We start from the raw sequence: 24,228 nt of genomic DNA, 5'->3' as shown, positions 1-24,228 counted from the left end.
ACAGAGAGCTAATGGAATTCGATAAATATTGGATAATTAAGCACAAAATTAATATCCACCAAATAATCAGATACTGAAATTAAACCTCATGTTTGTCAAAATAAATAAACAAGAAAAGTATTTTGGTGTTGTGTTTTTTTTAATAAATACCCCTACTTCCAAAAATCTATTTATTCTACATTCAATAGTGACCTGAGAATTTTCTCATATAACTCCAAGACAGGATAATCAACTTAAAAGATGTCATCTCTCTGCACTGAACTAATTCCATAAAAATGACTTGGCTTGTTTTTAAATAGTCATTATTGGCTGGCACTGTCTGAAACTAAGTCTCTGGGACTTGAGACCATGTTATATACCAATTACAAATACGGTGTATAAAGAGGGAAGCTTATAGGATTGGATCTAGAACATTCCAATTTTCCCAGGGAAGGCATTTTACATCTGTCTGGAGGATGGGGCTACTTGTCATCCTCAATATCATCACTGTCAATAGCAATAGTAACAAACATTATATACGCCCTTTTCCTTTTCAGCCCAGAGCCTAATACTATCTAGACCTAAAGATAAAATTAAAATTCAGATTTTTAAACCCTTACCATTTTGGTGATCATTGTAGTCATGATATCAGTTGTTGAATACTTGTTGGAATTGTTCCCTAAGTTGTATGTACTCAATTTAAGATAGGTGAAAAGTTCTTCCTACAGCAGATGCCACCATTTCTTTCTTGTGCAACTGTTACTGGTTCCCATGGCTATTTAGGTTCCAAATAAGTGAGAAGACATTGGGGCTCAGGGTCATTTGCTTAATTGTTTATAGGTAATCTCTGCCCTTCCTGGAGGGCAATAACTGAGACTTGATTTCACCTGAAAAGTTCTTCCTTAGCTGTGTATAGGAGGATGGAGCTGTGCTGTGTGTAGGTACTGTTATCTCTTGAGATCCAGGTATTACGCTCTCTCTAACTGTAGCATGGACAAGGTTCTTGAAAGCTGGATCACCCCATGGGACTATAAAGCTGAAAAGTTTCACCTATTACTTGGTAGCCCACAAAAAAGTTGTCTGTATTACTTCTGAATCCTAAACCTGTATATATTCTAAAACCATGGATTTTTTGCTAGACTAAGACTTGAACTATTTTTACTTTATAGATGTAAAAAAAAATAAGAAAAACTAAAGATAAACAAGTGATGGATGTCTCACGGCTTCATGTTCTCTCAATTTTGGTGTCAAGTCCCCACTCACCATAGTAAATGACTGTGAAAGAGATAGGTAGGGCTCACCAGGGCAATCCACAGGGGCTGTACTTAAGTGTTCCAAAATTCAGTAAATTTCAAACATTTAAGGAGAAGAGTGACTATGTTGACTAAATATCAAAAAGGCCAAATTAAAAATAAGGGCTAGAGAGCAAACAGAGCATTGTGTTACAATGTAATGTGTTCAGAAGGGTAATGAGAAATCACATCTATTTTAATTTCCTATCAGATGGTCTCACCTGAGGACACTCTACCACTTGAAACTCCCCTTCAAGCACAACTATATATCAATATTATTCATTTTATTTCCTAAAAAGGACACTACTACTCTCAAACTTCCACTTTCCTTTTTACATGTCCCTCTGTGTATCTGTAATATCTGGTACACACAGAAGATGACTAATTTCTATTATACCTCAAAAATACTCCAATCCTCATTTCCTGCAGCAAGTCTCATTCTCAGATACCTACCACACTCTCTTTCCCAGTCTGGATTAGAAGTTCTCCAGAAGAAGTTCTCTATCACAATACAGCCCAATGCAACCTATTGCAATGATGGAAATGTTCCGTATCTGCACTGTAGAACAGAAAACAACTACACTTGCCTGTGATTATTGAGCACTTACCTAAAGGTAGTTAGAGTGACTGAAGAAATTAATTTTAAATTTTATTTAATTTTAATTAATTTAAATTTAAATGAGCATATGTGGCTAGTGGCTAATATAATATAGCAAAGCACAACTCTAAAACAATTCTTCTCAAACTTGAATGAGCAAACTACTCACTTGAGGATCTTAAAAATGTCCTATCAATTCAGTAGATTTGGGGTTGGTCCTGAAATTCTGTATGTCTAACAAGCTCCCAGGTGATGCTGATGTTGCTGGGATACGGCTGCTCCACCCATCACTACCAGGATGAATCTAGGAGGATGCTGGGTTGATTATATGGCCTCTCACCCCGAGTTTACTTTTCTCTTCCTTCTGCTAGAGTGTGAGTTCTTTAAAAGAATGTGTGATTGTCTTTGTAAACCTGGTATTTGTACACCATTCTTGGCGTATAGTAGACCCTAAATTGTTGAATGAATGCATGCAATGAATCAATGATTTTTGTTTAGTGCCTTTCTCAAAAAGGAGAGCAGGGGAGATCATAATGTCTAAATCCACAGGTAACTGAACCTGAATTGAATCTCAAAAAGTTTGTGACTCAAGGAAGTGAATAATCCTCTGACCGCCTATATGGTAAGCACCAGCAGAGAAGGCTTTTTTTTTTTTTTAAATCACCTCTGTAGTTACATAGAAGGCACTCAATGTGAATCTGTGGACTGTGAGTAATGTTGGCATTTGTCTATTAAACATATCAATACTTATCTGTGTGTAGAACTTCAGTTCCCCTTTTTACTTGGACAGTATTTCACTCTAGTTATTTTTTTAAAATTCTGTTAATTTGCAAACTTATTCATCCTGATGTATCTTCAATGCTTTAATGACATAGCTTGGTGGTAGGTGGCAAGGACATAAGACCACAGAATCAGAAGGCCTCAGTTCTAACCCCAACAATACCACTTATTAGAACAGGATTAGGTCTTCAATCCTGGGATTCTTCATCCTCACAATGTAAATAGTGCTTTATAAATTGGGGAGAAAAGAGCGGAAATTCATTTAACGTTGGCTCCCCTTCCTGGACCTCCCTCTTTATCAGGAATGCTGAAAAACGATGGTTATGTAAACGCTTTGCCAAACGGAAACGTTCAGGATCAGCCAAACTTAATAAGTATTACTAGAGTTTTTAAGAATACTTACATTTTTTTAAAGTATCTTCATGTTTTCAAATTAATTTTATTCTGCTTTCTCTCCCTTTTGTAGACAAATGTGGCGGTACTGCCTCTTTTTGTTAAATAACAAAAGTGGTGAGGAGACTTGTACAATATTAATTGAGAAAACCCACAGGCACACGACTAGAGTCCACAAAACCAGCGACTCTGGACCCCAACCAGGCAACAGGAAACAGATACTGAGTCGCATTTCCCCGCCCCCTTCCCTGCTAGGCAATAGCAGACGGCCAGTGAGGAGGGGAAGAGGCGGGGGCAGAGGTCCCGTTCCCGCCCCCGCCGTTTCAGTTTCCTAATAGGTCCGTAAAACTGATATATAAGAGGCTGCAGGCCACTGTTAGGCGCTGTAAGAGTTTAGTAGTCGTTACTAGCTATGTCTGGCCGAGGCAAGGGTGGGAAGGGTCTGGGGAAGGGGGGTGCCAAGCGTCATCGTAAAGTTCTCCGCGATAACATCCAGGGCATCACAAAGCCTGCTATCCGCCGCCTGGCCCGGCGTGGTGGAGTGAAGCGTATTTCTGGTCTCATCTATGAGGAGACCCGCGGGGTGCTGAAGGTGTTCTTGGAGAATGTCATTCGCGACGCTGTCACCTACACCGAGCACGCCAAGCGCAAGACTGTCACCGCTATGGACGTGGTTTACGCGCTCAAACGCCAGGGACGCACTCTGTATGGTTTCGGCGGCTAAGTTTCTACGGGGTCTTCGGCTGTAAAGCTCTTGTTTACTCACAAAAGGCCCTTCTCAGGGCCACCCACTTGGTCATATGAAGGGCTGTTATCTAACACAAAGGAAAATCAGAGGTAATATTTGATGCTTTATATTAATACTGGGTGCCGATTTTAATTAAGGCAGTCACTCTTTCTTTGTAGACCCCGTCCCTCGCGTTTTTTTGGTCTATTTCCGAGTTAGACATCATCTCAAGATGGCGGTTCTCAGACATGCCAAAAACAAAATCTCGTGCAGTAGAACTGCTGGAGTTTTTACTCAGATTCAACAGAAGTGAATTGCATTTGACGTGGCATCAGTTTTCTGGTTTCAGCATGTTTGAGTTTGTTTTACTCCGAAAACATTAAAATTGTCCAGAGTGTCCCAATGACCCAGCATCTACTGTCCTGAAGAGGGCACCTGGGGCCTTTAAGCAGCCTTCTTCCTACAGAAAATGTTGCAGATAGCTCTGGATAGATAGAGCCATAGTTAGTGAACTCAGATCGGGTGGAAGAGACATTATACAGTTTTGTCTTATCTAGTGTACTCCTGAGGACGCGTTGGAACTCTAACATGACTAAGAGATCAGCAATCTTAATGCTTTGTTTACAAAATGTTGATAATGCGACAAATTCTTTCATATGGCCATCCCACCTCTGACTGCATCCTTACCTCTCCATTTTCCCACCAGGCGGAAGAGATGCTCTTCAGGCCTTCTCATGCTCACCCTGCCACCTGTGTTCTAAATCTTTCACTCCCAGAAGCTTTGTGTTTGTGTCAGTGAAAACACCCAGAGACAGTTTCATTCTGTCCCTGTTATCTTAAGATAGTTATTAATGGAGCCAACTTCCACTATCAATAACTTATTTGCACAATAAATTAGTTGGTCATCCTGATCTAATCATAGTGATATCCCAGCTTAAAATTTTATTCCTCTTTCTACTGGCTCCTTCCCATCCACATATAAATATGTTTCAGTGTCTCTCAACTTAATCCATACCTCTACCAATTACTAGATCCTTCCCATTTATCAAATCTCCAAGCCTTGGCTAATCTGGAGTCACTATCCTCATGTCTTTTCATGATTATATGACTTCTTCACAAATCACTCACTAAATCTATCCTTGGCATAGTTACCAGTGACCTTCGAATGGCCAAAACCACGCACATCTGACGCTGTTTATTACTCCTGCCTTCACAATCTTCTCACAGTGTTTTGTGGTACCTTTCTTCCTAACCCGGATCCTATTGTTCTCCATGATCCTTCTCAGTTTGCTTCTTTGGGTCCTATTCCTCTGTTCTGTGGTTCCACTCAATTAACAAACTGTTGTTCTCCATTATCAGTTCATAGATCCTCCTTGAGCCGTCTCTTCCAGAGTGTGCCATAAATGGTGAGACATCTTTGCACCCCAAAAATTGAATATCAGCTGAAATGGAGCAGAATATGCCACCCCAAAATATGCCACTTTGGCATAAGGATTTTTTTGAGCTAAGGCGCTTGAAAACCAGCTAATGCAAGAATGGGGCTCTGATCTCCCCTTTTCTTCTCGAAAGCAGATAATTATCCCATGTGAAAGGTGCCATCCCTATACCAGGAGGAAATGAACATTCTTATCACCAGAAATGGGGAGTCCCGGATGAGAGAATCTATACAAACAGACTTTGTTAAAATAATCCTTATCTTCCTTTAGTCTCCCCATATATTTTAGTTGCTATTTCACAATTACTACTCTTTGTTCAACCTAGTATATAAGCACTTAGGCTTAACTGCTTTTTGGGTCTTCATTTTCCTGTGAAGACTCCCATGTACATGTAAAAAGATTAAATAAAATTTGTGTGCTTTTCTCATGTTAATCTGTTTTATGTCAACTTAATTCTCAGGCCCAGCTAGAGACCCTAAAAGGGTAGAGGAAAGTTTTGTTTCTCCTACTATATAGCTTTCTAATCCCTATAGTGGCCTGACAGGTCTCTCTACCTGCATTATTCCCAATCTACAATCACTCTCTCCCACTGCAGAAATCTGAGTGAGTTGCAAATTTCATCATGCCGTGTAGGAAAAAAGAGAGAGAGAGAGAGAAAGAGAGATTCTGAGGCTGGACAGCCTAACATTTATTCCAGGCCTGATAGTGCCACCAAGAGGAGCAGACAGCTATTGAGGATCTCCCTGGAATAAAATGCTGCACTGGCACCCTCTCTCTCTCCCCCACCCCTTCTCCTCCTCCTCCTCCCCCTCCCTCTCCACCTCGCTGCCTTCTCCTTCTTTCTTCTTCTCCTTCTCCTTCTCCTTCTCCTTCTCCTTCTCCTTCTCCTTCTCCTTCTTCTTCTTCTTCTTCTTCTTCTTCTCCTTCTTCTTCACTTTGTGTCAGAGTTTGTGAAGAGTCTGGGATCTTACCCTAGTTACAAGATAATAAGATAACCTGTAAGTCTTTCATGGCTGCTGGCAGTAGACGCAACACTCCTAGGTCAGAGACAAGAGGCTTTATTACAGCACAGCACAGCAAGTAGCAATTTTGCATTGGATCCCCTTGTCCACCAAGTCCCACAGGGGCGACCTGGAGGAGCCCAGGCGGATACTGCACACACAGTGGGTTTGCATCACAGCCACGGTACAGCTTGGGGGATTGAACTGAGAATACTAAGCAAATTTGCTCTTTGTCTGGGGATAGCCACTACCCCATTCTTTAAGGTTCCTCAACCCTGATAAATGGCATTCTTGGCACACCCAGTAAGAACCCTCAGGGCCCGTGGCAGATTGCCTCTGCCAACGCTGGGTTCGAAGGCTACACAATAAGGGTGTAATTGTGTTTTGCCCCAAGTTAGTGTATCCTCCTTGAATTTTCAGTCTATGCATTGAAATATGAGTGACACCAGGAAAGAAGAAAGCTTAGCCCTAACTTCCAGTAATTTATAGCTTGGTTGAACCAGAAGGTTAAACAAAAACAATTAGAAAAAATAGATAGACTATATTCAAGTAGGAACACTGATGGTCAGAAATTTCATTGTTAGAGCCCTTTGCAGGCAAGGGAAAGATGAGGATATGAGGAAGAAGGTCATATTGTAACCGAAAGTGGGGTCTGGCTGCTTGCTGCTCAGAAGCCAATAAAGAGGCAAGGTTGGTAGAAAGGAAAGTTTGCTTTATTTTGGATGCCAGCAACTGGGGTGGGGGGAGGGGGAGGGCGGACGCCTGTCCAAAGGCTGACTCCCCCCCACTGACAATCAGTGGGCAAGAGCTTTTCCAGGCTGAGGGAGGGCGCTACATGCAGAAACAGTACAGTCAGCTCTCACAGGCATCTTGAAATTGGTCATGTGGTGGTCTGACCAGCATCATCTTGATTATTAAGTACAGTTAGTCTTTACTTCCAGGGTCGGTTTGTTCCCATTTCTTTGAGGCCATTTCTCGGATTTGTGGCAGCTTATGTCATGGCTACAGTCTGGTCATCATGTAGTTAACTTCTTCCACCTGGCAGGGGTTTCAGTACCTACAAGACAGCTTACAGGACGTGGCTCAGAATATTATCTACAGCCCTTGAGGAGGAACTAAAGGTCCTTGACTATGCTTAAGGACTAAACTATTATTATTTGGTCTTCTTTGACAGTTTTCCTTTGTTTCTGTATTTTCTCACTTCTCTGATTAAACGTATTCTTTGGCTAAAGTCTTTCCACAGACAAAAGTCAGGCTGAGGCCCTGGGGGGGAGGGGGGTGGGCAAGAACCATAGGGTCCTGCCCCGTTTCAACATGACAGCCGGGCCCAGAAGGAGTAGCAGGTATTTGGCTGAGGAAAGAGCAGGGAAGAGTGAGGGGAGAGGAGGCAGGTGTAAGGGGGATTCACTATGTTACTGAAGAGTGCTCAGTTCTGCGAAGGACTGAGTATACGTTAAGTTACGTCTAAGTATACGTTAGACTCAGAGACTAAACGTGTGCTGAACACAGAGAGGATGGGATTGAAGGACCAAGTAGGCACCACACATTCATGAGGCACATAAAATTCTCAGTATCTGTGAGGCATCTCATACTTGATATCTTAAGTCAGCCACCCACTTGACCTCTGTCCATAGGATGCAGACAAAACCCATTGGTGAGTGACAACTATAGACCAAGCAAATATACCCCTGGATGTTTAATAGAGCAACTGTGTGTGATTGGCCCAGCTACCTTCCACCTGCTCAGTCCCCTTGTTCAACTTAACTCTGGTCCTCAGAAGCCCATCATCAGGAAGGAAGGCTGACGTGGCAGAGAGCAAAGGAGATTATATGAACATTGTGTAAATAACAGGATTCATCTAGTGAGGACCTTCCACCTGCTTGTCTTATCCTAAGTATGCTGTGCTGTCCATCTATTTCCCCATGCTTTTTCCAACATGGTTTAAATTGATTAAAATTTCTAAGAATTTTAATTTGGTCTGTGAGCCTTTCTGCTCTGTGACCTCTGGGAAAGTTGCCTGGTAGTGTGCTTGGAGGTGAAGGGTGGCAGAATATGTCACCCTAAAATATGCCACTTTGGTTTGCGTTATTTTGAGCTAAAGGCACTTGAAAAACAGCAGGTGCAAAAGAGCACTCTGACCTATTTTCCGTCTAAAAACAGGAAATCAAACTCCCATATGGAAGATTCCCTCCCTGTACCAGGAAGAAAATAGCATTCTTATCACCAGATAGGAAGCTTAAAGCAGAAGGAACTCTGCATTGTTAAACTAGCCCTTATCTTCCTAGTTCCTTTTCTACCATTAACTATCCTAGCCCAAGCTCTTTGTCTTGTCACATTTTCATAATTTAGTTTAATTTAGTATATATATAAGCCATGTAAGAGCTGTACTCCACTGTCTGTGGAGACACCCCAAATATTTCTACTCAAAGAACTCATGACCCTTTACTTACCAGCTGCGTGTCCACATTTAGCCACTAGCCACCTGTTGGTCCTCAGAGTTAATCTATACATCAGCAACAGCGATAGTAACACCTCCAGCATTATGAAAACATGAAAACACCTTAGGGACTGAAGACCCAACTATGGCTACGCAACGTTTTTGTGCTTCATTTCTCCCATCTGTACGTAACTACCCTACAGGCTACCAAACGGTAAGTGTGAGCTCTTTCATAAAAAGAGTAGGTGGCCCTGAAAAGGGCCTTTTAACTTTGCTACAGAAAATTAAGAAAAACCTTACAAAGCTCAATCTCAGCCGCCGAAGCCATAGAGAGTGCGTCCCTGGCGCTTGAGCGCGTAGACCACATCCATGGCGGTGACAGTCTTGCGCTTGGCGTGCTCTGTGTAGGTGACGGCGTCCCGGATCACGTTCTCCAGGAACACCTTCAACACCCCGCGGGTCTCCTCGTAGATGAGACCGGAAATGCGCTTCACCCCGCCACGCCGGGCCAGGCGGCGGATGGCAGGTTTGGTGATGCCCTGGATGTTATCACGCAGAACCTTGCGGTGACGCTTGGCTCCCCCTTTCCCCAAGCCTTTCCCGCCCTTGCCGCGTCCAGACATGGTAGAGAAAAACTAAACACAGCAGCTGAGAAAGTCTAACGCTAACAACCTGCAGCCCATTATGTAGCGATTGTGCGGACCTTTGTGAAAACTGAAAGACCAGAAAGGCGGGAAACCGTACTGAGTCCCCGCCCCTTGCTTCTAAGCCCTGAAGTGAACAGGCGCTAGGGCGTTTTACTGGTATTCAGAAAATAAGAATCTTTAAACAGAAGCATCAAACGTATACACAAAGGGAATTGCCTCGTTTAAGTATGTTTGTATGTGTTTAAAGATTTATCCATTCCATATATTCTTGGATCTTTGCCACTGGCCTTTAAGCCCAAATTCCCAAAACAAATTTATAAATATATTGACAAGCAACCACGCCAGGCTTTGGGCTTGGAATCCATGAGCAAGCTGCTCTCAAACTGTATTATCGGGCATGTTTATTAATCTATCTGAGACTCAGTGGCCTTATCCATAAAATAGGATCAATACTATGGATAATGGAGTTATTGTAAACAAAATAGCATCTAGTTCGTGAACAATAAATTTCTATCGCCCTGGACTTTGTTCTTAAAAACAAAGTATTTATAATACCGACAGGCCTAAGACACATGGAAAGATTTCAGAACATTTCTAATATAACACCAGTTTGTACAGTGTGCTTTCACTTATACAGAGTAAGCATATAAATTTGAACAGTGAAGGATTGCAGAGGAAAAGAATGTAAATTGTCAGGGGCTAATAATACCCTGTTCTTATATAGAGGACAGAGGGTGGAGGGGTGATTGTCCTTTCCTGTGGTTGGTGCATGGAACTCATGCAAAGCTATCATAAACGCCAATGTTAGGCAAAGAGATTTTATGCAAGTGCCAGAAGTAAAAATGTGATCTTTCCTAGATTTTTATATTATTTAAAAAAAATTGTCGAGCACATAGGAGCACTATGATTTAAATGATGTCCTTGGAATAAATAGAATGTTCAAAATAAGAGATTATTTTTACTTCACACTATGATATACCAAGCACACTGTCCTAAGATCTGAGCAGTAGCTCAACCAAATTACCCCATCAGTAAATTTGAGATTACAAATATCAAATTTCAAAACTCAATTTACTTTTGAGGTAGTGGCAGGAATAGCTAAAAAATCACACACCAACATAAACGAACCAAACTTCTGTTCAATGGACATCACTAGAACAATTCATCACTAGAACAGCCAGAAGAAAGGAAAACACTGCTATTTATGCAAAAACAAAACAAAACACACCAAAAAAAGAACATTAATTTGTTAAACAAGCCTTGGAATCCAAAGCAATACACAGTAGCAACTGCTAAAGAAAGATCACAGCTCTTTTTACATTGTTATTTTGAAATAACTAAATTCACAAAAAGTTGCTCCAATAGTACCTAGAGTTCCTCGAACCTAGTTTCCCCTAATGGTGAAATCTTATTATATTATAATATCAAAGGCAGGTAATTGACATTGGCAAAGTACTTTTAACTAGCCTATAGGCCTTATTCAGCTCTCACCAGTGTTTCCATGCACCCATTTGTGTGTGTGTGTGTGTGTGTGTGTGTGTGTGTGTGCAGCCCTGTGCAATTTTATGTGTCACTACCATCTCAACGCTGACACAAAACTGTTCCATGATCACCAACGAACTCTTTAATGTAACACTTTTATATTCACATCCACCCACTTCTCCCCTGTCCTGGGGCAATCACTAATCTGTTATCCACCTCTAGAATTGCCATTTTGAGAATGTTATATACATGGAATAATACAAAATGTAACATTTTGAGACTGGCTTTTTTCACTAAGCATTACCCATCTAGGTAGTTGCATGTATCAATAGCCTCCCTTTTTATTGCTGAGTAGGATTGCATTGCATGGGGTATGAGAATTTACTTAACCATTCACCAGTTGAAAGATATTAAGTTGTTTCTAATTTACAAGTAAAGCTGTTATGGACTTTCATGCACAGAATTTTTGTTGTTTCTCCCCAGCTGCTCCGCCCCCCCAATTTTGGTTTGCTTTTTGTATTTCCTGCATTCCACCTGAAAATTACATTTTTTAAAATGGCAGAAGTGCTGCGATGATGACTGGGAGCCTAAAAAGCCTTTCAATAGTCACATAGAAATCACATTGCATTGCCATTATCACTTGCAGCTTTGCTTCAAGGTTCAAAAACATTGCACTGAGCTATTCCCACTGTTTCTGAAGTGTGACTTCTGGTTTCTGTAGCTGAGGATTTGCTCCAGTAACAGTCTGCAACGTTTGTTAAATAAACTGTTGGTGTCCAGTTTCTTTGGTTCCTGCCATGGGACGTGTGTTCTCACTTTTCTGCAGAGGTATTCACTTAGCTCCTGAAGAGCCTCCAGTGTTGCCTAATCCCCCCAGACCTGGAGTAAACCCAGGAATAAGGCTGGGCGTTCCCATTGCCAACCTCTGTAAAACCTGACTGAATCTACAAACCTGGCATTGCTCTAGGGTTTGTCCTAGGATTCTGCATTTGTTAGAGGAAAGTTGGGAGCTGTTGTCTCATTGGCTCTTTGAGGATGAATAATAGGTGATTATGGCAAAGCCTAAGTTCTGCCTTAGTGACTATATCATGTTTCTCATGCAGGGTGCAGACACATTCTGCACAATCTGAATTTTCAGTTATATGCTGCAACAACCTATAAATTCCTGGTGTGCTGAACAAACTTATTAGTTCAGGCCCCAGATTTGGTGCACTAGTGCTATGCCCAACTGTATCACTGACACCACTGCTGCCCACTCTGCTGGTGGTGCTGCTGGAAGTTGAACTCTGGAAATCCCATGGAACCCATTTTGTGGGTACCAGGTCTCTATTTTCAGTACAGAAAGTATGACGACCTTTACCAGAGGATGTATTGCTCAGTACAGAAGCAAATAAGTTAACACCAAACTGCTCTCCAGTAGTACTCAGCCTGGGACCTTGAATATGTTCATGTTCATGTGCACACACGTGTATGTGTGTGCATGTCACATAAAGCATCCCTAGGATGCTTTCCAGGTTGCTCAAGGACCCACCCTTTTTCTCATACCTGACGTCATCCCTGGACTTCTTGTATCAGGGAGAGGGAAATTTGAATTATTTTGCCTGATCTAATAATTAAATTGACATAGATTAACGGGGGAAAAAAACAATTTGTATGCACGGAGGTCATTCAGAAATGAGACCACCGAAGTAACCAAAGCAGGCTATATATATATTTACATTATATATATATATGCCATATATATATATATATACACATACATATATATATATATACACACACATATATATGGCTTGTACTTGGGGTAGCAGACAAATGAAGTTTGCTTATACAGCTTTCTTAGCATTAATTCCCAAATTCTATTAAGGATACTTTCTATTCTCATACTGGTATAAGGATATCTTCACATGGGAGGTTTATTTCTCTTTTAGGGGTTAAGAGGATAAGAATATTTATATATCACCTATTTTCCCCTGGCTGTTTCTCAAATAACTTTAAGGATTGCAGAGGAAAAGTAGTTTCAGGGGTCAATGTCCTGTTCTTATATGAAAGACAGAGTGTGCAGGGGTGACTGTCCTTTCCTGGGGTTGGTACATAGAATACTTGGGGGAGAAGGGAGTTCTGCCCTCCTCCAGCCTTGTCTTGGTGGGGGTCGCGGGGATTTTCTGTTCCCTTGCGATACAGTTCCTCAAAGTGAAATTATAGGTGGCTCTGAAAAGAGCCTTTGGGTTTTAAGTTGGCACTTGTTGGCAATAGTAATTTATGCTCTCTCCCCGCGGATGCGGCGGGCAAGCTGGATGTCTTTGGGCATGATGGTGACGCGCTTGGCATGGATGGCACACAGGTTGGTGTCCTCGAAGAGCCCCACCAGGTAGGCCTCGCACGCTTCCTGCAGCGCCATCACGGCCGAGCTCTGGAAGCGCAGATCGGTCTTGAAGTCCTGCGCGATCTCGCGCACCAGGCGCTGGAACGGCAGCTTGCGGATCAGCAGCTCCGTGGACTTCTGGTAGCGGCGGATCTCGCGCAGGGCCACCGTGCCGGGCCGGTAGCGGTGCGGCTTCTTCACGCCGCCCGTGGCCGGCGCGCTCTTCCGGGCCGCCTTGGTGGCCAGCTGCTTGCGCGGCGCTTTGCCGCCAGTCGACTTACGAGCGGTTTGCTTTGTACGCGCCATTACTTATCTGCAAAATAAAGGGACTAAACTGGAACGTTTGCTTCTATATTTATACAGGAACAGAACCACTCTGATTGGATTGTGGGCAATTCCTGTTAGTCATCCGCTGCTAAATTCCGGAAGTGCTCCGATCGATTTAGGATTGGTTTATCCATTCGGTGCAAGTTTGGGATTGGTGAATTTCAATTAGCAGACATCTTCCCAGCCCCTTAAAAAAAAAAAACATTTTTTTTTCCGAGCTGTTTTATCGATAATACCCACACACTCAAGTATTGTCCAAAAACACATTACTCATTTAATATTCTTCAACTTTTCTCCTGTTTGGATATACAAAATAGAATGTGTTCGGAAAAGTCCTTTAGACTTTAGACACCCGCCATTTTCTGCAGTTAACCCGTTTTCATCGGATCTTAGTCCCAGGCCTTCCCCCTATTTAAAAATCCATCGTCTAAGCATCTCATGAATCCTGTTCCACATTGACCGTAAACATCTAGTTCACTGTAACATGGTCTTCTAGGAAATACTGTTAAGATGTAAGGAATTTTGTATTATTCAGGGGACACGCAGCAAAATCCCAATATCCTGGAATCCCTGGATCTTTAGTGTCGTGTTTGACTCAAAACTGGTTATTTGGCTCTGTTGTTTGGTTTTGATGCATTTAAGATGTCAGCCTGGGTCTAATGGTGAGAGCCGTCATGAAAAGCTTTGCAATGTGGAACCTTAAAAAGATGGCGGCGATCGAGTCTTTCTTGATAACACTGCAATGGGCCGGCATTTCGGGACTCTTTCCGAGAGTCCCAAGGTGTCCCGGACAAACCCGACAGAGCTGCGGTCAGGACTGGACTGGGCTAGATAACAGGATTTCCTTACCTGGTTTCCGTATCCAAACGCGAAGACTTTCATTTAATTACAAAAAAAAACATTGATTTTTTTTTTGTGTGAATGAATTTATAGTCTCATAACAGTGTTGTAAATCAACCAATAGGAATATACAAAAGGGTTCATTCTTGATCCAATAAAAAAGGGAGTTTTTGAATCCTAGTTTACATACTAGTAACCTATTGGTCAGCTTTTGTCCAATCAAAGTTTAGCTTTGTGAGTGTTCGTTTGTATATCCTTGATGTAAATACTCGCGATGTCCATTTTGTTTCCGTTCTTTTAATCCACCAATTTTGCTCACTTTGTTTACCATGCCAGAGCCGGCTAAGTCTGTCCCAACGCAAAAAAGGGCTCCGAAAAGGCAGTGACTCAGGTTTAGGAAAAAAATGGTAGGAAACGCAAGTGCGGCCATAAGGAGGGCTATTCTATCTTTATCTATGTCTGTAAAGTGAAGTAGGTCCACTCGGACCCCGGCATCTTGTCCAAGGCCATGGGCATCATGAACTCGTTCATCAATAACATCTTTGCATCGCGGGCGAGGCGTTGCTCCTGGCGCATTGAAACAAGCACTTGACCATCACATTCAGGGAGATTCAGAAGGCCGTGGGCCTGCTGTTCCCCGGGGAGCTGGCCAAGCACGCCGTGTCCGAGGGCACCAAGGCTGTCACCAAGTACACCAGCTCCAAGTAAATTTTTCTATGCCTCTAGCACTTCACAATGTTTCTTTTTAGAGCCACTCATTTTTGCATATTGAGAGCTATAATATCAAGATTTGTCAGTATTTTAAAAACATGTTTTTTTTTTCTTTTTTTTTTTTACAGTCATTCTTTAAAGTGCAGGAAACAGTATTGCAGTATGAGAGGTTTATTTGAATTTTTGTTCTTCAGTGCAGCAAAGAATTTGAAATATGTGTTGTAGGAACCAGTAGGAAGTTCTAGTATTCTGGGTTTTGTGTTTTTATTTCTTAAAATCTTTAAATTGTTCTTGTAGCTAGTCATTGCTTAGATTGAAAATTTTATAGTGAGTAGCTGTGGACTTAAAGTTGTGTAATGCTGGTACTTGTATTTGGGTTCCTTGTTTTAAATATAATGCCCATGTTACAACAAAATATGTGCTTCACAAATATTAACTCATGAGAAGGTGTTCATACTTTACAAAGGCTCGGAATCTCAGTTATACAGTATATACTGGACTAGGCCTGGGATATTTACTGGAACCTCAGAGTTTAATCTCAACTACAAGTATACTCTTTCAAAGGTGAATTTTCAAATTTGTATTAAAAGGAAAATATTTTCACTTTATTTGGTTTTGAGGCTATTATTGATATAATCAACCCTACATGGTGCTGAAGCGGGGTCTGAAATACTCAATTTGACTCATTTTTCTTTTATATTTCATTTTTGTATTCCTTGCCTTCAGTCAGTGTTAGGTTCAGTATTCATTTACACAGGAGGAAAAAAAAAAGAAGAAACAAAAAACAGGAGTAAGAAAAGATGTACAAGTGCAGGGAGAACAGGGTATATGGAATGAAATGTACAGTTTTCCCGAGTTAATATTTTGATAGTTTCTGTATTGCTGAAAGCAAAATAACTTCGATAAATTGCTTTTAGTGCTTCTCACGGCTTATAGACTTGCTATTTGGACGGCCAGCAAGACACTACCAATGTATGTGCCAGGTCAGTATTGGGTGTGTGAGTAGAGGTTCACATAGTTGTGAAACAATGTTGTTCACATTAAAGGTTTTTTTTTTTTTTTTTTTTTTTAATGTAGGTCTTCCGTTAGATAAAGATTGCAGTTTCAGTTCATCATATCTGTCATTTTCGATGACATGGATTGATGAAGATGCCAAATGTGTTGGCTGTCTTTATTGCTGCATAACAGATTGCCTTGAAATTTCTAGCTTCAGACAACACACGTATTATCTCACAGATTCTGTGGGTCTGGGCAGGGTTTAGCTGGGTCCTCTGTGAGGATGCTATTGAGGTGTTATGCAGGACTGAGGTCTCGTGGATGTTTGGGGAAATATCCGCTTCCAAACTCATTTACTGGTTGGTTCTTTGTAGTTTTAAGACTGAGGGTCTTATTTTCTTGTTGGCTGTTGGCTTGAAGCCCTTATGGGCTGTTAGTTGAAGGCCTCCCTCAGTTCCTAAATAGCCCTGTGAGTTTCTTGTCATTTGGGCCTGACAACAGGGTTAATTGATTCATCAAAACCAGCATGCAAGAGTCAAGGATGTTACAATCCTAGATAACATAGTCATATACACAAATTTTTTTACATCCTGTCACCTATGGTCACCTGGTTTGATGGTTAAAAGCAAGTCACAGGTCACATCCACACTCAAGGGACTTGTTCACACAAGGGTGAACCTCAAGAGGGGAAATCCTGGGGGCCACCTTAAGAGACCATCACAGGACCCAGCAGGACCAAAAGACAGTTAACTAACAATTGCTCCTTCTTTCCCAACCCCCTCCCCACACCCCTGCCGCCACAGTACTGGGATTGGTTCAAATGGCCTGCAGGCAGGAAACCTATGTAAGGAAAAGGCACCTAATACCTTGAACTCCTTTTAAACAGGCCTCTTCCAGTGACTTTCTTTTGAAGCCAAGACACAGAAGAATTTGTTCATTTATTAATTTGGGGACTTCTTTCCCCTTTTCCTTTGCAAATACTGACAACATGAGAAAACCTTTGGTGTGGCGGCGTCCCAGCACAGGGCTAGATGCCCATGTAGCTCGGTTTCTGACATTATAGTTGAGAAAAGAAACCGGAGGATTCTTGAGATGAATTAAAGTTGTTGCTTTATTACAGACTACCAGGGAATAGATTTGAAAAGGCAGGAGACAAATCCCAAATTCTTTGTAGATTAAAAAACATCTGGTAATCAGTTTATATAATCCAAATATAAATGCTTTTAAGGGAGAGAAGAAACGGCCCATGTGCCACCTGGGCCTCGTCATGGGTGCCTTCACTCTCTACAGTCTTAGCTTCTTTCATTATACCTCTTCCCTTGAGTTGCCCTACTAGGGGCTGAATAAAATTTACCAAAGTTTTGAGTGAGATTTGAGCAGGCCAATATGGCATTACCTATATTTGTCCCCCAACACTATTCATAGCTTATTGTCAAACAGTAATTCCGTATTTCGGAAAACCTAATAAATTAGTAAAAAAGTTCACTGGTTAATTTTGCAAGACCGAGAATTCCTAAGAATCAGAAATGCTATTCAAACAATGTGGGACGCTTAAGGGTTCTACACTGGAAAAGCCATCGTGTGGCATTAAAACTGCAACACGGTGTAAACGTTTGATGCACTCAAACCTAAGCAAACATGAGCTGCATTAAAGCAATTGCACCCAAAAATCTAACAAACTTCAGAACTCAAGTTCCTGACAAAAAAAACTGAAAACACCAATTCAGTGCAACAAACTCTTTCAAACGAGTAGTTAGGTGGCCCTGAAAAGGGCCTTGGGCATCGTTACAGAAAATTAGTTTGTGGGTGCCGACTTAACCGCCAAATCCGTAAAGGGTGCGTCCCTGGCGCTTGAGCGCGTAGACCACGTCCATGGCCGTGACAGTCTTGCGCTTGGCGTGCTCGGTATAGGTGACCGCGTCCCGAATTACGTTCTCCAGAAACACTTTCAAAACCCCGCGGGTCTCTTCATAAATAAGACCTGAGATGCGCTTTACTCCACCGCGACGAGCCAGGCGACGGATTGCAGGTTTTGTGATCCCTTGAATGTTATCCCGCAGGACTTTGCGGTGGCGCTTGGCGCCCCCTTTACCCAAGCCCTTCCCGCCTTTGCCACGTCCAGACATCACTGCCACTAGATCACGTACTGTACTCACAAATATGGAGAGTAAACCGAAATTCGCATTTAAAACCCGGCAGCGGACCTTTTTGAAAACTGCAAATGAGGGTGGGTAGGGGGAGGGGCTAGTTCGTACCCCAATTTATCCCCGCCCACCATGCCTGAGCGTCAGTGGGGCGGAGCCGAAAAGAGAAGATTGCATTGTCTGCTCATTCTCTGAATTCAGTTTAACACCTCCTGTTTAAGGGCATTTTAAAAAGTTCTCTTGTTTATCAAGGGAATGAAATAATTGTACCTATTAAGCCAGCATCTGTTTTTCAAGTTTGGATATTTAGGCCAAGTCATTAACCGAAATTGTACATTGCCTCTCATTTTAAACGCATATCTGAAATGCAAACGAGTCCCTGCCTTCTCTCTTCCCAGAGAAGTATTTTTGTATACTTTAAATGAAGGTGAAATAGTTATGGTGGTAAACTTGTCTTAGGGAGCGAGGAAATTTCTGAAATCCATTGGGCAACAAGGCTTTCCCGCTGGCGTGTTTGTTTTTGGGAGGTATGACTCCATTGCTTGCGCCCTCAGTACTTGCTAGCTTTCACCTTCTGACGTCCAGGACCTGTTTTGTGACAGGTGTTTTCTTATTTTTTTTGTTTATTTTCTTCACTTGTAGAATGGAAATGTTAACCCCGACATCACAAAGGTGTTATGAAAATCAAAAGGTGAATTTTTGGTCAAATGCTCAACACAGTCATTGAGGACTACTGTAATTACCTGTGGAAATTCCATCTTCATGCTCCACAGATTGACTTTCTCCCCAATATTCTTAAATCTCTCAATCTAGTATTTTGCCATCTGGGCCTATGTTCAGTTGCTTTCATAATCTCCATATCTTTTTGTGTGCAAACTTTTTATTTAAGAAGTCAGTGCTAAACTTACATGATTACATTTAAATTTATATAGCTCCCCCAATTTAACCCGCAGTCTCCATTGCCATCTCCACGCTCCAAACACAATTCCCCCTAGGACTGTATTGTCTGATAAAGTAGTCAGGAATAACTTTTGAGCATTTGGAATGGGATTGATGTTGCTGAGGAGCTGAATTTTTAATTTTACTTAATTTTAATTAAATTTAAAGGCTGATACTCCATTTCAGTTATTGGAAATTTTTAGGTGTGTTTGAACAACCTGGGCATGTGAACTTAATTTTAAACAATAAAGTGTATGTAATTTAAATACAAATCATTTCCAGTAAAAAATTAGTGTCAGATTGACTAAAATATAAACCCAATTTGGTAGATTTAGATTGAAAAAAAGAATGTAAGATATTGCATTAATAATATCTCTATATTTATTACATGTTGAAATGAACATATCTTGGATGTTTTGGGTTAAATGCAATATATTATTTAAAATATTGCATCTCTTTGCTTTTTAAAATGTGGCTACTGAAAATTTTTTCATTAAATGTTTGCCTTGCATTGTTTTCTTTGGTCAGTGGTGCTCTAGAATTTTTCCTTTCCCCTCTCTGTTTCTTGCTCTGTATCCAACCTTGCTATCATGGGCTTTGGAACACAGTGGACATTCAATGTATTTCTAAGAAACCCAATTACAGATACTCATCCCAACTAGAATGAAGCATTGCAAAAATAAATTAAAAAATAAAATCACATTAGAGAACTAAGGCAGGCTTGTGGAATAAACCGTTACTTATCAAGGCAAGAAAAGATGAATACTAGAAAAATTGTTGACCTTAGAATTCTTCAAGGGCAGAATATCAGGAAATGGAGAGTACCTGAAAATTTATGCTTTTTTTTTTTTTCCCAAAATTGTGTTTCTTGAGAGGGAACATTCAGAACTGATTATGAAAGCAATGAGTGTTCTTTGATTGATAGATTGTGTTTGATAGGTTGTGCACTCAGTGGTTTTATAAAAAAAAGAAGAAAAGAAATCATTTAGTAGAAGTACGAAAGCATTTCCTTAAATGAAGGAAGGCCAGAAAACAATTTACTATTTCTGGAAAGTAGGTAAAGACCAAGAGAGAATGAGGTTAAAAAATCAGGTAAATTACTTTGGAGTCTAGAAAGAATAAAAAGTTAAAGTGTCCATTATTTGATTCATGAGTAAAATAAGAATGTCAAGGAGTTATATACCACGGTGTGTCATAGAAATTATCTTGAAAGTTTATATATATATTTATGTACATATATGTGTGTATATATATATATATATATATATTTTTTTTTTTTTTTTTTTTTTGGTAAGGATTCACTGTGTTGATCTTGGGTGGCCTCAGCCTGCAGGCTTTCAGTTCCCGGGCTAGAGACTGAAGTCAGGCCACGGTAGTGAGAGTGCTGAATCCCAGCCACCAGACCACCAGGGACAGTGGCCAGTGACAAGGCCCCTGGCCCCCTGGCTTTGCAGAAATGAATTCCCACAAAGAGACGGGAAGTACTGAAACAACTAAAGTGTTTATGAGGAGGAAAAAGAGTACTCGTGAATAGTGTGGACTTAAAAAATATTCACCGCTTAAAAATTGAGAGTTATGTTTTATGCGGCGGAGATTTTTTTTTTTTAATTAATTAATTAATTTTTGGCTGTGTTGGGTCTTCGTTTCTGTGCGAGGGCTTTCTCTAGTTGCGGCAAGCGGGGGCCACTCTTCATCGCGGTGCGCGGGCCTTTCACTATAGTGGTCTCTCTTGTTGCGGAGCACAGGCTCCAGACGCGCAGGCTCAGTAGTTGTGGCTCACGGGCCTAGTTGCTCCATGGCATGTGGGATCCTCCCAGACCAGGGCTCGAACCCGTGTCCCCTGCATTGGCAGGCATATTCTCAACCACTGCGCACCAGGGAAGCCTCTCGGCGGAGATTTTTAGGACTTATAAGCCTGGGAGGCAGCATCTCAAGTAACCCTGAGAGAACCGCTCCTAGGAGGCTAGGGGAGAGCCAGGTTTTATAGACATTTTGCAACAAAGGGCAGGTAGTCAGGAACATCAAAAGATTATTGTTAATTAAAGGAAACTAGATATCTCAAGTTAAGGAATTTAGCTCTTTTCTATGTATGGGAAGATACAAGAGTCTGGGCTTACCGAACTCATTCCTTTGATACGCACCTCAGCTGTCTGGGGCCAGTATCCTGTATTTTTACATCCTGAGTTTCCTCAGGGCTCACTGTATGGAGTGGCTGCAGTCTGATGGCTGCTAGATGGCGGGTATTCTTTCCTTCCTAAGTTCCCTCAGGGCTCACCAGCTCACATTGGAGGGCTGCAAGCGCTGCTGACTGTGACATCCTTTGTTTACTGATATGGCAGGAAATATTCCATTTCTCAATAGGTACACATGGGTGAACTTAGAGAGAATGTTGAGTGCTCGCAGTAGTTTAAATCACTTATACGGGGCATCTCTTCCAGGTTTCTTTTGGCCAATCATCTTGCTTTTCTCGGTTCTGAGTCGTATTTGGATTATCTCAGGGTCCTGCCATGTGTGCTCCTGCATCTCTTAGCCAAGATGGATTCTAGCAAAGAGGCCTATGGGTAGGTTGACATCACTTACTATGGGATGGTGCCCCCTCCTTATTTGACCTCCAAGGAGTGTTTCTGCGCATGTGTAGTCTGGAGGGTTTCCTTGACCTCGAGAATGAGGTATATGTGGTCTCTTTATCTTTTATCTGGGCAGGACTCAGCCCCTCTCTGCTCCAGCTATTATCTTGGTCTTGGAGTATCTGTCCACAGGCGACAAGCTCCACCTGCTCAGCCTGGGGCTCATCTGTCTCCTGCCTCAGTGTGAGAAAAATTGTCTGAGATTTGGAAGTAAGGAAAAAAGGAGGGCCCATGATGTCCAATATACAAGGTTATAGGCCACACAAGGATTCTATAAAAATGTACTTAGATCATCTATTTACTATTGACTGTAGGTACCAAAATTAGTGAAGTTACTTAACTGGCAGAGCTTTGTTTGGCAGAGAGGCAAATAATTTCTGTCCAGTGGAAGATTTATGACCTATTGGATAATAAAATAATTTTATTTTAAACTAATTTAACAATCCTGTTCTAACATATCTTTGTTCCATTTTCTGTAAATACCCTAATTTATTAAATGTTCTTTGAACCTACCATGGCATTTTACCTGTTGGTTCATTTATTGAAAAGTGAAGCTCTTTGACACATGCTCATTTTTATTTGCTGAATCCTGATTTTGCCTTTTTGAAAAAAAATGCAAGTGAGATATCATGTGATTGTGACTTGATTGGAAATAAAGGGGGATTTAGGAGAGGTGCTGGTTCTTTTCACCTTTTTCTTTAGGCCCGGGAAATTGAACACTTGTCACTCAACGTCATGGCAAATCATCATTGGTAAGCAGCATACAGAAAGGTGGAAATTGCAAACAGGAAAGCATACTCTTTATCAGGCATGGGCTCACTGAGGATAAAGGAAAGGTTCTGGTCACTGCAGAACAGCTCTGAAATCTGTTAAGATATATATAAATATCAAATTAAGGTAAAGGAACCGACTGAATTTCGTTTTGTTGTCATATGAGAACATAGTCTAAAAAGCCTGCCCAAGTGTTTTTTAGTTATTATACGGGAGTTTCTGTTTAACTATTTATTAGGGTCTAATATCTGAAGTGTCTATGAATTTAGATGCTAATTTATAGGATATTGAAAATTTCAATGATTTTTGTCCATTAGAGATGACTATTATCTCTTTCCAGTAGAAAAGATAACGTAAAGGTAATAATATAATTGTACCATAGGACAATAAACCTTTTCCATCTAAATTTGCTCGTTTGATTTTAATTCAATCTTCTTTCCTTTTCCCAGGTGGAGGGCGGGTGGTGGTGGTGGTGGTCACGAATTTTCCCGCTGTATATCTTGGTTCTCAGCTGGGGCCCCTGCAACAAAACACAGATTAGCAAAGGAAAAATAAACAGGTTTGTTAACATGTATATTTCATACATACAGTAGCAGACAACCAGGAGAAAGTAATCCAAAGAGGTGGCTTATAACTCCAGTTTACATAGCATCTTCAACAAAGACTAGAATTGTAGAGAAATGACAGGACAAAGAAAAGCACTTTTAGGCTTCTAAGGGCAACAAACTGTGAGAAGGTAAATATATGGGAGGAAACGAACAGCGAGGTTTGTTAGATTCCTCTGGAGCCTCTCTGGTCTAAACAGCCTGTGCAGTCTCCAGTACAGAATTTATATCCTGCTATAAGGCAGAAAGAAAGAGTAGAGAGAGGTTTTTCTTCGGATTATTGCTTATTAACTGCCTAGGGAGGTAAAATAAGGGAAAGCATTACAACAGTTCTATCGACAAAGTAAGTGGCTCTAAAAAGAGCCTTTTTCAGTTCAGAGTAAGCAATAGCCTTGGGTTACGCCCTCTCCCCGCGGATGCGGCGGGCAAGCTGGATGTCTTTGGGCATGATGGTGACGCGCTTGGCGTGGATGGCACACAGGTTGGTGTCCTCGAAGAGCCCCACCAGGTAGGCCTCGCACGCCTCCTGCAGCGCCATCACGGCCGAGCTCTGGAAGCGCAGGTCGGTCTTGAAGTCCTGCGCGATCTCGCGCACCAGGCGCTGGAACGGCAGCTTGCGGATCAGCAGCTCCGTGGACTTCTGGTAGCGGCGGATCTCGCGCAGGGCCACCGTGCCGGGCCGGTAGCGGTGCGGCTTCTTCACGCCGCCCGTGGCCGGTGCGCTCTTGCGGGCCGCCTTGGTGGCCAGCTGCTTGCGCGGCGCCTTGCCGCCGGTGGACTTGCGAGCAGTCTGCTTTGTACGAGCCATGACGATAACAGAAAAGAAAACTGGCTTGAGAGTAGTATGGTGCTGGTGCCGGTTCTGACCTTATTTATAGGTGCAGATCAGTCTGATTCCTAGTTCCCGCACTGTGATCCAATTGGTTGTCACATTGCCTTCAGGAGAAATATGGTTGGATTCCATTAAAGATTAAATGAGCTATCGAAATTTTATTTCAAGTTTACAGTCCACTTTGAATTGAGTTCATAACAGTAAGGTTTCCTTTAGTATAGATTTTAGTGTACTTCACTCATTGCATTTTTCTGAAAAGAGAAACAACAAATGGACTAAACAATTCTAATGATGGCGTC

General features: G+C 41.6%; 3 protein-coding genes and 1 pseudogene across 3 annotated transcripts; 2 read left to right on the top strand and 2 right to left on the bottom strand.

Annotated features, from left to right (window-relative positions):
• The first annotated feature begins 3,454 nt into the window (after positions 1-3,454).
• Positions 3,455-5,615, top strand: LOC118904004 (histone H4). Its single transcript, XM_036869631.1, has 2 exons — positions 3,455-3,879; positions 5,129-5,615. Exon 1 carries the CDS (start codon positions 3,455-3,457, stop codon positions 3,764-3,766), a length of 312 nt encoding a protein of 103 aa, XP_036725526.1. The 3' UTR covers positions 3,767-3,879; positions 5,129-5,615.
• Positions 5,616-6,144: 529 nt separating this feature from the next.
• Positions 6,145-18,154, bottom strand: LOC118903233. The gene is made up of 4 exons (XM_036868059.1): positions 17,831-18,154; positions 13,111-13,445; positions 8,944-9,278; positions 6,145-6,177 (listed from the first exon to the last, which is right to left on the bottom strand). Exons 1-3 carry the CDS (start codon positions 18,135-18,137, stop codon positions 8,955-8,957), a joined length of 966 nt encoding a protein of 321 aa, XP_036723954.1. The 5' UTR covers positions 18,138-18,154; the 3' UTR covers positions 6,145-6,177; positions 8,944-8,954.
• On the top strand, positions 14,634-15,012 carry LOC118903227 (annotated as a pseudogene).
• Positions 18,155-23,494: 5,340 nt separating the features above from the next.
• LOC118903231 (histone H3.1) lies at positions 23,495-23,908 on the bottom strand. The gene has a single exon (XM_036868057.1). The coding sequence runs from the start codon at positions 23,903-23,905 to the stop codon at positions 23,495-23,497; it is 411 nt and encodes a 136-aa protein (XP_036723952.1). The 5' UTR covers positions 23,906-23,908.
• Positions 23,909-24,228: the final 320 nt, after the last annotated feature.

The sequence above is a fragment of the Balaenoptera musculus genome, chromosome 11, assembly GCF_009873245.2.
Source record: "Balaenoptera musculus isolate JJ_BM4_2016_0621 chromosome 11, mBalMus1.pri.v3, whole genome shotgun sequence".
NCBI lineage: Eukaryota > Metazoa > Chordata > Mammalia > Artiodactyla > Balaenopteridae > Balaenoptera > Balaenoptera musculus.
The sequence above is the reverse complement of the archived record's forward strand: the minus strand, read 5'-3'. Positions and strand labels throughout refer to the sequence as shown.